Raw genomic sequence first — 14,449 nt, 5'->3', positions numbered from 1 at the left:
GTTCAAGGGGAGGAAGACCTGGAAGTGGTCAGATGTAAGATAAGTAAATACTAGGGATGTAATATACAACATGATAAATATCATTAACATTGCTGTATGTTATATAAAGTTGTTGAAAGAGTAAAGTGCTCATTACAAGAAAATAAAATCTCTTTCCATTTCTTTAATTTTATATCAGTATGAGATGATAATCTTCAACTATGCTTATTGTGGTAATCATTTCATGATGTATATAACTCATTATGCTGTATACTTTAAACTTACACAGTGCTGTATGTCAATTATAACTCAGTAAAACTGAAAGAAAAAATTACAACAGGGTCAATATTGATTTTTAAATTTCTCAAATGTAAAGTAGAATAAGAATTCAGATGTAAACTGTTCCTTAAAACTAAAAAGCTCAAATGTTAAAGGACTTTTAAAATATATAGTGTATACATTGGACTTTGATTGAAATACATGAAAAAAATTGACAGAAAAGGTTCCCTAAATATTTAAATGTAAATTTTTCAAGTGTTTCTCACTTTTCTGTGAGATCAATTAGATTTATTTTAGCTTGCTAAATTTATAAAAAGGAAAAAAAGTTTTTATGTGGCCAAGCTTTTCTTGGAAATGGACTTGTTTTAAATGCCTTTGTTAGACAGCAGTATCACTGTAGTCTCATATAACAAAATTAGAAGGTCAGAAAACTGATAGTGCTCTTTAGCTTAAAGTGATTTCTATTAACTTCAACTTTATTTTATATACTCAAAATCTACTTACTATTACAGAAATCTGTATATTTAAAGTCTAAATTTCACACTCCAAATAAGATTTTATATCCACAGATCTTACTCCGAAGACACAGGAAACTACTGATAAGTACCAAGTAAAGACATTTCAACTAAGGTCAAAATAAAATGAAGGAATGAGAGCAAAACACAAAGGTATAAATGAAGCAGAAAAACTATGACATTTTCAACTGATTAAAGACTGATAAAACTGCCCTTAATGATAAGGACTTATAAATTCATGAAGAAACATGTACATAATTCATCTCTATTAACAAGTTAATATAAAATTTTCTGAACATACCTGACTAGCATCCTTTATATGTATGTTGTCAACTAATTTGCACAACAACCAAAAATATTCTTTACATCCAGGTTTTAACATTGGTTCTTCTTCATAATCATCTATCTATTAAAAAAAATTTAAACTTTGTGAAAAAAGTTTAAAAGGGGAAAATGAACTTAAAATTATATTTTAAAAACTATTAGGGTTTATTAAAAAATGTTAAATCCCTACAAACTAAACAGTATTCAAAATTTAACAGAAAAAGTTCTGAAGAAGACATTCCTGGTTTCTTTAAAATTAAAACTACTATGTACGTAAGTCAATGATGAGAAGTCTGAGGAAAACACTACTCTCAACTTACTTATAAACTACTTGGTAAAGATATGAATAACATATAATACTAAATAATGTAGTGTCAACTAAAAATTCAATGACAATGTGAAAACACAAGACACCTACAGAAAATGAGTATATATAAATCTACCCACATGTAATGGTCTATTATAGTTTTCAAATCTGAAAAATAAAGAACATTACATTTCTTACACGGTTGATGACAGTAAATATGGAGAAGAAAAATCCTACGATGCATCATATTTCTAGAGATTAGTATAATTTACTTATTAATGGGCCCTGAATTTATTATGTGAGAGAAGGGGTTTACAAGGCTAGTAATGAATAAAGCTGAAAATTCTAAGTATCACAAAGATAAAACAACTGTGATTGAGTAAGGAGAGTGCTACATTTATGATGTTTCTGTCATTCAACTTATCAACACAAGGCTCAAAACCTATAAGGACAAATGTTATTTCCAAAACAGAATACCCATGAGAGATCCCACAGAGCTGAAACCAAAGCACATAGAATCTATCCTTAAAGTGTAACATGGACACAATATGTCACAATGCTGTTACAATGCTGTTACTTTAAGAACTATCATCCTCCTAGTGAAAACTATAAATAGTAAACAGGTATTCAAAATTACTTGCAAGAATAATATAATGATAAACGTGGGGCAAATGAACATGCAGAAATAGAACCTGCTGTTGAACACAGTAAAATCTTACCCTGATAGGTTTGAGTGCTTGAGCATCTGGAAGGAACTTCAACAATGTTGAGGCAGCCAGTAGCAGAAAAGAGCGATTGATTGAGTCTCCTCCATCCAGCCCTGATAGAGATAACTTATAAAGACCATTGCAAGATTCATGACGGACTGCAGTCTAAATGAAAAAGCAAGGTCCAAAGATAATCCGAGTCAGTGTTAAGAAATTAATCTTAAAGTTGATACGTTGCCAGAAATAATATGTTAGATGGCTTCTTTAATAACATATTTTAAAACACAATGTCCTGATCACATACTCAGGCATGTAAATAATACACAGTCAAATGAAGTACCCCAAAGTTATACAGTAATATGTAAAAACATTTTGGAAATTCCCAAATATGGCCATAAAAAAAAACCAAACACTAAATACAAGAACAGACAAATACAAAAAGGATTGAGAAGAGATTATTCATAATAATTTATTTACATGATTAAGTAACAAGAAAAATATTTTCAGAACTAGAAGCAACTTAGAAAGTATTTAAACCAAAACATATTACATATTTTAGAATCTTGTTCAAATGTTAGAATAGTTACCTGGGACAGAGTGAGAACAAGAACACATATGCATTCAATACAAAGCTAATAATTCTAGAAAATGTTCTCTAAAAAAGATGTGAATATCATGGCTAAGTGTACTAATAAGTGTTTCTACTATTTCATTTAGGATATGGTGTGAGTAACATCAAGATATGATTGGTGAAAATTATACTGACTTCACTGTTAACAATGAAATCAAAAGGAAATATATATAACTTATTGTCGGTCTCTCTTGCATCTAAGGATACTCTCAACTAGATAAAGCAAAATAAATTTCTCAAATATAAATTACAATAAAGGCTCAAATCTTTCTAAAGCCTCAGGAAAAAAAAAAAAAAAAACCAAAAGAACCACTCTGTAAACAAATACTGCAAAAAAAGAAAAATATGAATGCTACACAGTAACATTCACACTTAAGTGCACATAGTTCAAAAAACTCTAGATCTTAAAGGATTAATAACTACTTTCCAGGATATATTTATGGAATCACATTTGTTTCCATTAGCTCTTTTTATTATCAATGCTAATATATGAAAAAATATGAAGAGTAGAACTAATCTTCAATCTTTAGCTTACCTCAGGAATAAGGAGAGTCAATTTCTTTAGCCAATCTTGTAAATGATCACTATCAGCAAGGCTAGATTTCACTAAAGAACAGCAATGAGCCCAACTCACCAAGAGCCACATAGAATAATGTGAAACTAAAGAAAAATTGGAAAAAAGTTACTATAAAAATTATTATAAAGACTTGCACTATAAAGAAAACAAAATGTTCGTTACCAAAGAAGGGTATTATACGTAAATGTTTCCAGCCATCTAAATCTTTATCTATTAAAAATCAACTTTGTGGAACCCTTACCTTCATGTCTAGACCTGTGATCAGATTGAGCTTTCAAAACTCTGTAAAGTAAAAACATACCACCAGGAATAGTTAAATTCAGCAATGAATTAAAAAATAACTCTATTTCTACTATATTCACCATTTAACTTTCCCAAAAGATTATAGATTTTTATGAAAGATAATAATTTATTTTTCCATGGTCTTCATTTTTTGTTTAAAGAATCACTGGCAAAATCTTATTATAACAAACACTAAATGACTTCATATTTAATAAATAAAATCTGAGTGAATCCCATATTGACTTAAGTGCACTCTCACAGTGCCTAAAAATTTGGTTACTGAAGTGATATGGATTACAAAGAGAAAGGTTATAATGGTTTAGAATCTAAATAGAAGACTTCTAAAAGGAAAAAAATCATACACTGGCATAAATGCCCCTTTTTTTGGTATGGGTAAATTCAATTTTCATTGGGAATAGTTAAAAGTAAATTATTGAAAAGCAGAGAAAAATAACTAATTTAATTCTATATTGCTTCAGTTCTATTTTTTCCCCCATGATACTTTTAGTAACTTCAGTGGAAAATGTATTACCTCAATTTAAAGAAAACAGTAAAAATTTTCAATTTGATAACACCGTTACACAGGAATTTAGTATTCACCTTAAAATAAATTGCTGTGTTTTTTTTTTCTTAAGAAAAGCACAGATCTCTAGATACATACTTCATTATAATTAAATTGTGATAATTAAAAAACGCCTTTGAAAATTTCAAAATCTGTGTAACTGATTTAAAGTAAAAGATACTGAAAAGTTAAAACTTATAAATCAAGATCTGGTCATATTTCATGTTTAACTTTTATCATATTGGCTTAATATAATTAACTTTACCAAGAGCAACCTACTCATGTACCTTTTAAATCTGCGGCATTTGAAGATTTTTGGTAACAGACAGCAAGTTTTTTCTAACTACCTTAATTGATATAAACCTTCCAGCATCATATAAACTGAAGGTGGAAGTATACAGAACGTATGTTAGAGGACAGGGAGAAAAAGTTAATTTATTTATCTGGAGGAGAGTAACTAGTAGTTGGTACAGAAAACCTATTTTTCCTCATATAAACCAAGGTCAAGTTACTGCACTTTCTTTGTTTCCCTACATTATTCATTCATAAGTTTTATAACTAATAGGTGAAGTGCCTGGCACTAATAATGGTGAGCAAAATGAGATAAAGTACATACAAAGCTATACGGTCCAGTGGGGTAAAGCAAGTATTAATCAAGTAATGCAAATTCAATAGAGACAGACACTAAAGAAAGACATACTAAAAAAGAAACAATCTTAAAATAATCATGCTACTTATATTCAAATATTGCTTATGAAAGTGACTTTTAAAAGCATCTAAAAAGAGACAACTAGCTATTAGCCATAAATAAGCACTTTGAAACATGCTTACATGAACTTTGTAAATCATCTGAGTAACAATGGCAAGCTTAAGCCCAACATAACACCTAGAGAAAACAATACTTGAAAATATTTCTACATACTTTAACATAATTTATGTGATTATTTAAGGTATACAGAATCAGGTCTTTATGTATTAGCAAGTATCATTTATACACTATTAAAATTTTGTATATTATTTTTTAAAAATCACCAATGTAGCCCAAATAAATTGGATCATACGACATGTTTAAACTATATCCTTAAATAAATATTTCCAGCTTTATCTACTGAGAGCCCAGAAGCAAGTTAACATTAGGAGTCATGAGTATCCATATTACACTGGTTCCACGCCAACAACTAGGGCTTCCTAAACACTGATTCCAGAACTAAGGCATATAAGCAAAGTGAACAGTAATAGTAATGAATTATCTTACATTAAAAAACCCAACTTGATACTAAATAAAAGGAAGAGAAAGCTCTTCCTCACAACAGAATGTCAACTAATAAACATAAAATGAATGGCTAAGTGTCAGAAAATCACTAGTTTGCAAACACTACTGATACTTAATACAGGCAAGAATCATCATCACTGTAATCCATAGGTTAGTTTTAATTAGAAAAATCAGAAACTTCACTGTAGAGAAATCTGGATGAAACCAGAGTGACTGATCAAAATCACTAATAAGACAAACAGCTATCACTGGGATGAACTGGGAAAGAGATGTTACTTATTGAGCATTCCTGCTAAAATGTATAGCCTGAATTTAATTGTAAGAAACAATCAGGAAAACCTAAACTGAAAGGTGTTATAGAAGAACTGGCCTGGGATGCTCAAAAATGTCTGTTCCATGAAAGAAAAGATAAGAAATATCCCCTATTACAGGAAATGGAAGAAATATGACTATGAAACACAGTATGTTATCCTGGATGAGGAAAAAATTGCTATAAAGAATATTAATGGGATTTGAGTATGGATAATATGTTAGATAATATTATATCAATGTTGAATTTGAGTATTTCACTATAGTCGTCAGGAAACTGTCCTTGGTCTTAGGAAACACATCAAACTCTTTATGGGTAAGTGACCATAATGTCTGAACTCTTACAGAATTTAGGATAACATATAAATAAACGTGTGCACAGGGACACCCACAGAAAACGCTATAAAAACTTGCAAAATGTTGGTAACAATATGCAAGTCTAAATGAATGATATGAAAGTGCACTAAAATACCCTAACCATTTATCTGTTACATTTCAAGTTTTTCCAAATTAAAATTTTTAGACACTGTATTCTTACTACATATACATACATAACGTAAAAACATCATACCTAGGAGCCAGATTATCATATGTATAAGCAACAGACATAAGTCGCTGAATCAAACTGGTTCCTTGGACAAGAACAAGAAATACCTTTAAAATAAAAACATTAAAAAAAAATCTGTAAATACACTAAAGCACAAAACTGCATTTTAAACAGACTCTATATTACTTTGATTTTTATTTATAAAAATATAATACTCTAAAAATGGTTATTGGAAAATACTACAAAAGAATTAAATACTAGAAAAACAGATTTTCATAAACAAACATAAGAATAGCAACTTTAAAAAGAAAATAATACAAATTTAGAAAATACACAGGCAAATCCTCTCTATTTGACCCACAAATTATCTGCATGTCACCCAACAGAGCAAGAAAAATTACATATTATACATGCCAGTGATTTTGGGGGGCAGTAGATGAAGTAATACTTTTCACTTGAAATAAATACTACAGGTAACCAAGCTTGGAATCCAGATTAAAAATCCTGAGGTTCAACATTAGTTTACTTATTTTCAAGCTGTATGACTCTAATACTGAATTTCTCAGTTCTTAATCTATGTAACAGAAAAAATATTTGCTAACTTAATAAAGAATTATTAAATTTCTTCTGCAGGCCCAAACTCATTCTGGGCACTAAACTCTATAAAAGCACTGTTCCTATCCTGGGGAAGTTAGTCCAATGCAGCAGATAACATACAAAGCATTGCAGAAGCTTCCCTGGCGGCTCAGTGGCGAAGTCTGCCCGCCAACATAGGAGACACAGGCTTGATCCCTGATCTGGGAGGGTCCCCCATGCCATGGAACTAAGCCCATAAGCCACAACTATTGAGCCCACATTCTAGAGCCCAGGAGCTGCAACTACTGAGCCCATGGGCCACAACTACTGAAGCCTGCATACCCTACAGCCTGTGCTGCCCAACAAGGGAGGCATCGGCAATGACAAGCCTGCACACTGCAACTAGAGTAGCTCATGCTTGCTACAACTAGAGAAAAGCCCTTGCAGCAACAAAGACCCAGAGCAGACAAAAATACAGTGTTTTTTTTTTAAAAAAAGCACTGAAACACAAGTATATGCAATGTGCCAAATGATCAATAGAAGAGAGCATCAACTAAAGCTGCCCCTGACAAAATAAGGAGAGCTTTAAGAAACACTATATTTAAGTTTGGAGGCTAATGGATACATGTATGTGTATTGTTGAGTCCCTTTCCGGTTCGCCTGACTCTTATCACAATATTGTTGACTGGCTTTATCCCAATACAAAATAAAAAGTTTAAAAAAAAAAAAAGACAAGCTATACTTAGGCTGGAATTTGAAGGTTAAATTTGGAATCTGAAACTTCCAAAAGGCTACTGAACGAGAATAAATGAAATATTGTATGACAGTAGTCAAAGAATTAGTGTTTCTTTTTTACTATTAGATGACGTCTCGAGAAAAAGAGTAACAAAAATTTCCCCTCAAATAACTTAATTTACATACTATGCTCTAATTATTATGATAAACAAAAGAAAAAATATATGCTTTTTCTAAACTAGAATGACGGCATATGCATAGAAAAACACATGCACATAAAAAGAGAACCCATGGTAATGACCTGTGACTCTGGGGAAGGTTCATTTGTATATTCTTTTTCGCCACATCACAGCTTGCAGGATCTTAACTCCCTGACCAGGGACGGAACCTGAGTCCTCAGCAGTGGAAGTGCAGAGTCCTAATCACTGAGCCGTTAGGGAATTTCCTCAGTTGTACATTCTAGATATTTTTAGTAATTATGTACTTGAACAAATTTTAAGCCAGTTATTTAAAAATCCCATATATGAGTATATGTATTTTATTTTTCTATCAGTAACAACTCATTGCTCTGAAGTTTCTTGAACAGATATGAGGTAAGCTGCTGTCCTCAAATGATTACAAAATAAGGAACAGACTGAGTAAAAACTTATCTTCAACCTTCCCCAGTTCAGTTCACTGACAGAAACAGTGGAAGGGCAAATACTGATTGTATGAACAGTAGAATCCATAGTCAAAAAGACTTAATTTTATTGCTGACTGTGCTGGTTATCGTGCCACTTTTGTTCAGCTCCAAACCCACCATACTGTGAACTTGCTCTGCCATTATAATGGCTGGTAAATTTCTCTTCTACCAGCTGGCTTTCTTTTAAGTTTGTCAACCTGGGATACTTGAGAGATACCTTACGTCCTTTTTCTTTTGTTTGTTCTGGGGTTTGTTTTTTTTTTGGTTGTGCCATGCAGCTTGTGGGATCTTAGTTCCTGACCAAGGATCAAACCTGGGCCCCCAGGTGGTGAAAGCATGAAGCTCTAACCATTGAACCACCAGGGAATTGTTTGTTCTGTTAACACTGTTCCAGAAATATTTTAACCAGATGAGGAAACTGATTTCAGAATCAGTAACAGAATGAGTTCCTCAGAGGCCTAAACTCCAGTTCAGCAAGATCCCATCTATAGGCTTCTCACTTCTGGTAGCTATAATCTTTTACATATATTCCTCAAAAATATGTGAAATTGCCTGCATTAACTTAACATTCCCTTTTAATTTATAGCCCTTCAAAACATGGGATTCTCTGGTGGCTCAGTGGAAAAGAATCTGCCCGCCAATGCAGAAGTCACGGGTTCAATTCCTAAGTCGGGAAGATCCCCTGGAGAGGTAAATGGAAACCCACTCGAGTATTCTTGTCTGGGTAAAATCCCAGATGGGGGCTATAGTCCATAGCTAAGCTAAGCTAAGTCACTTCAGTCATGTCCGACTCTGTGCGACCCCATAGACAGCAGCCCACCAGGCTCCCCTGTCCCTGGGATTCTCCAGGCAGAACACTGGAGTGGGCTGCCATGGAGTCACAAAAGAATCGGACACGACTTAGTAACTAAACAACTCCAAAACATAAGAATAAAATTACTTCTCGATTTTAAATCTACTCTGTTGGAATACCTAGTGTAGTTTGCTTTTCTGAATGGATCCTCCATTTAGCACAAAAATTACTGAGATCAACTAATGAACTCAACCCTACAGTTAGATAACATATAGAATGGCATAAAATTCACTCTGCAGTTTGGATGATGAACTGAAAAGTTTTACTCCTTCATAATTGCTACTGCTTTAAAATGAAGGCATAACTTCTGCTGTGAGGTCACACTGTGGTGATCTAGGATAGCATTTCATAGATATCAGTGTTGTTCACTTTGTAAAAACAAAAACAAATTCTCTTAAAAGACGAGTGTATTACTACAGTTTAATGGTAACGTTTCTACTTTACCTCTGTTAATCTTGGTATATGAAGACCCTTAGCATGATCACCAGCAGCCTTTCTTGACTTGCCAGGCCACGTTCTTTTCCTATGGCTTTCTGCTATACCAGACCAGGCAAAGACATCATGATAAGCTAAATCCAAATCGGATGGATCTACTGCAAACTGGCATATTAACTTCAGCAAGCAAGCAAGACAGTCTAGCTGCCACTGTGGATAAGAAGAAAATGTTATTTACCTAATTTTCATTAATTTCGCATGGCCACTATACAAACTGAAATTAAAGACTAGAAAATGAAAATAATTATAGCTAGTACTTAATCCATGAGGTAATGAAATTTTTCCTGTTCATGTACTGCAGTTAATAACAACCCAATCTTACAAAAATAGACACTAGATAACTAAAATGTGTATTTGATTAAATGAAAATGATACTTGTATTTCTATCATGAAATAATCATACAAATGTACATATTAACAAGATATAAAAAAACACTGCTTGGAATGAATTCAAATATTAAAACTATTAAAATACTTTACCTACAAAATTAGCATTAAGGGCAAAAATATTAGAAGCTGTCTCTCCACATTAAGTGGCATATACTCTAATATTTGGGAGTGAAAACTATTCTCAATAATTTGATAACTTTTCAATTGAAAATTTGCATTTTACAAATGTACATGTAAAATAAAATAAGTATCTCATCAATAAAATACTGCTTAGTATGGAAAGTAAAATTTCTAATTGATTTAAAGTTCCACATTAAAAATTTTTTAATAAAACAATTCCTTCAAATAAATAAGAACATCATCTATGTACGAGAGCTTTCTCTTTAATGGTCCTTGTTCTCGTCTTTTCCTAATACTGCTACTAAGTGTTACAACTATACCAATATACCAGGAAACACAGCAATACTATGTAACTGATTTTTCAAGAAAAGTATCACAAAATTGCAGTGAGGAAAAAAAAAAGTCTTCACACAAATGGTGCTAGAAAAATTGGATAGCCATATGGAAAAATAAAACTTCAACCTCATTCTACATATACAAAAGTTAACTCAAAATATACCACAGATCTAAATGTAAAAGGTCACAATAAAATTTACAGAAGAACACATAGGAGAATATCTTTGTGACCTTAGAAAAAAGGTTTCTTAGCTAGGATTAAAATTGAAAACTTCTCTGCTTAAAAGACACTGTAAATATAAAGAAAAGACAAAACACAGATTGAACGCAAATATTCTTAACACATATACCTGACCAAAAAAACTTGTCCAAATTCATTAAGGAAAAAAGTCTTACAGCTCTTTACTAAGAGAAAAAAAAAACAAACAAAAAACAAAAACCCCAAAGAAAGCAAAACAAAAATCCCCAAGATATTTAGAGACACTTTACAAACGAAGATAAAAAACATGGTCCAAATGAAATGTTAATGGGGAAATTTATAACTATGTTTACATTACAAAAAAAGAAGGATCTCATTAACTGAACTTTCAGTTCAGTTCAGTTCAGTCACTCAGTCGTGTCCAACTCTTTTCGACACCGTGAATCACAGCACGCCAGGCCTCCCTGTCCATCACCAACTCCCGGAGTTCACTCAGACTCATGTCCATCGAGTCAGTGATGCCATCCAGCCATCTCATCCTCTGTCGTCCCCTTCTCCTCCTGCCCCCAATCCCTCCCAGCATCAGAGTCTTTTCCAATGAGTCAACTAAATCGAACTTTAGAGGTTAACAAACTAGAAAAAGAAGAACAAACTACACCCAAGGTTAGTAGTTGCAGAAAGGAAATAATAAAAATCAAAACAGAGATAAATAAAATAGGGAACAGAAAGACCTAAAGAAAAAAAAAAATCACTGAAAATCAAAGCTAGTTCTTAGAAAAGAACAAAATTCACAAACGTTCAGCTAGGAGGACTAAGAAACAAGAAGAACCAAATTACTAAAATCAGAAATAGAAGTGGGAACATTTCAACTACTTCTACAGAAATAAAAAAGATTTTAATAGAGTACTACAAACAACTGTTATGTCCCCAAACTCAATACACTATACAAAATTAACAAATTCCTAGAAACACAAAACTTACAAAAACTCAATCAAAAAGAAAATCTGAATAGACTTGTAACTAGTGAGGAGATTGATTCAGTTATCAAAAATCTCCCAAATAAGAAAAGTCCTGGACCTGACAGCTTCACTAGTAAACTCTAACAAACATAAAGAAGAACTATTGCCAATAATCCTCAAACTTTCCCCAAAACTGAAGAGGGAACTCCGTAACTCATTTGATGAAGCAAGCATTAACTCTGATATCAAAGCCAGACAAAAGACACTATAAGAAAATTACAGGCTAATATTCTTTATGAATATTCATGCGAAAGTCTTCAACAAAATATTAGTAAACAGAATTCAGCAATATAGTAAAAGGATGACCAAGTGGGACTTATTCTTAGAATGCAAGGATAGTTTGACATATGAGCACTGATCAATGTAAATACTCCATATTAACAAACTGAAGGAAAAGACTACATTATCTTGATTACTGCTTTAAAAAGCATTTGACAAAATTCAACACCCTTTTATGATAAAAATACTCAATGAAATAGGAGCAGAAGCAAACTAGTGCAACATAATAAATAAAAGTTATATTGACAAACTCAGTGAAAATCATACTCAATGGTGAAAGACTGAAAGTTTTTCTTCTAAGATCAGGAGGAATTCAAGGACAATTGCTTTCATCACTTCTATTCAACACCACAGTGTTAAGTTTTGGCCTGAGCAATACACAAGAAAAATAAAAGGCATCAAAATTGGAAAGAAAGAAAGAAATTTATCTGTTTGTGTTAAAACTAATAAATGATCTCAGCAAATTAGAAGGATACAAAGTCAACATACAGAATTCAGCTGTACATAAACAATGAACAATATGAAAAGGCAATGACAGAAACATCAAAAAGAAAAGAATAAAATATCTAGGAAGGAACTTAACCAAGGAGCTGAAAAGAGTTCTATAATGAAAGCCAAAAAAAGTTGCTCAAAGAAATTAAAGACAAATAAATGGAAACATATCCTGCATTTATGGACTGGAAGACTTAGTATCAAAATATCAATACCATCCAAAATCACTGCAGATGGTGACTACAGCCATAAAATTAAAGGACACTTACTCCTTGGAAGGAAAGTTATGACCAACCTAGATAGCATATTCAAAAGCAGAGACATTACTTTGGCAACAAAGGTCTGTCAAGTCAAGGCTATGGTTTTTCCAGTGGTCATGTATGGATGTGAGAGTTGGACTGTGAAGAAAGCTGAGTGCCGAAGAATTGATGCTTTTGAGCTGTGGTGTTGGAGAAGACTCTTGAGAGTCCCTTGGACTGCAAGGAGATCCAACCAGTCCATCCTAAAGGAGATCAGTCCTGGGTGTTCATTGGAAGCACTGATGCTGAGGCTGAAACTCCAATACTTTGGCTACCTCATGCGAAGAGTTGACTCACTGGAAAAGACTCTGATGCTGGGAGGGATTGGGGGCAGGAGGAGAAGGGGATGACAGAGGATGAGATGGCTGGATGGCATCACCGACTCGATGGACATGGGTTTGGGTGAATTCCGGGAGTTGGTGATGGACAGGGAGGCCTGGTGTGCTGCAATTCATGGGGTCACAAAGAGTCGGACACGACTGAGAGACTAAACTGAATCATCCAAAGTGACCTACAGATTCAATGCAATCCCTAACAAAATCCTAATGACGTTTTTTGAAGAAACAGAAAAATTCATTCCAAAATTCACAAGGAATCTCAAGGGACTCCAAACAGACAATCTTGAAAGAAAAGGACAAACCTGGAGGACTCACACTTTCTGATTTAAAAACTTACTACAAAGTTACAGTAACAGACACCAAGTGAAGAACTAGCATAAAGATAGCTTTAAAAAAAGGAATGGAACTGAGAGCCCAAAAACAAACCCTCATCTATATGGTTAAATGATTTTTGATAAGGATGCAAGGAACATTCACTGTGGCAAAAAGAGTCTTTTCACGGAAAGGTGGTGGAAAGCCTGCATCTCCACATGCAAAGGAATGAAGCTGAACCTTTATCTAACACCATATACAACAATTAACTCAAAATGAATCAAGGATCTAAATGTAAGACCTAAAACACAATAAAAATCTTTAAAGAAAACACAGAACCAAAGGGTCATGACATTGTATTTAGCAATGATATCTTGGAGAGTATACCAAAAACTCAAGTAACAAAAGAAAAAACAAAAAACTTGGACTTCATGAAAATGTAGTTTGTGAATCTTAAGACTATTCACAGTGTCTTTTAATATATTGAGAGATACATTATGAATAGTGGATCTCAGTCAATCTGAAAGCAATCTATGTCTTAATCAATCTAGCCATCTCAAGTGTTGCCAAGCTACAATGTGTGCCATATGGTAGTAAATTTTTCTTAATACTTCATAAAAGTATCCATAATTTTAAAGCAAAACAGAGAAAATCTTCAGCACATGATTACCTGTAAACTTAATTCAAAGCAAACAGACATTTTTAAGCAAAAATCCTATGAACAACACATAACTACTCTAAAATTTTTAAATTCTCTCACTTTGCCTAAGAACGTAAAGGCACCTTATAATTCTAAAAGAGTAGTGAGAAAACAAAAACAAAACAATAAAACACAGCGAAGGATATCTGAGTTTTAAAAGTCAAAAATCAACAACTACTATTGTAGAGGTATTTATTCTAAGAAGGAAAATATCTGTAGCAAAATATGTAAAATAAAAATGGCAAAGTAGTATTGAAAAAAATGGTAAGATTAACAAAACCTTAACAGACAGCAATACATGTCTCAAAAAGTATCTATTTTTTAACATACTG

At 32.8% G+C, this 14,449-nt stretch overlaps 1 protein-coding gene across 4 annotated transcripts in view; it reads right to left on the bottom strand.

Annotated features, from left to right (window-relative positions):
* The window catches only part of USP34 (ubiquitin specific peptidase 34), a 230,772-nt gene that overhangs the window by 66,812 nt on the left and 149,511 nt on the right, over positions 1–14,449 (bottom strand). For all 4 annotated transcript variants that reach the window (XM_069580354.1, XM_069580356.1, XM_069580355.1 and 1 more), the window contains 6 exons: positions 9,583–9,783; positions 6,317–6,399; positions 3,561–3,601; positions 3,278–3,402; positions 2,124–2,276; positions 1,075–1,179 (listed from right to left, as the gene is read on the bottom strand). In XM_069580354.1, coding sequence (XP_069436455.1) covers positions 1,075–1,179; positions 2,124–2,276; positions 3,278–3,402; positions 3,561–3,601; positions 6,317–6,399; positions 9,583–9,783 — 708 coding nt within the window. The remainder of the gene's footprint in view (positions 1–1,074; positions 1,180–2,123; positions 2,277–3,277; positions 3,403–3,560; positions 3,602–6,316; positions 6,400–9,582; positions 9,784–14,449) is intronic.

The sequence above is a fragment of the Ovis canadensis genome, chromosome 3 (assembly GCF_042477335.2).
Source record: "Ovis canadensis isolate MfBH-ARS-UI-01 breed Bighorn chromosome 3, ARS-UI_OviCan_v2, whole genome shotgun sequence".
Taxonomy (NCBI): Eukaryota; Metazoa; Chordata; class Mammalia; order Artiodactyla; family Bovidae; genus Ovis; species Ovis canadensis.
The sequence above is the reverse complement of the archived record's forward strand: the minus strand, read 5'-3'. Positions and strand labels throughout refer to the sequence as shown.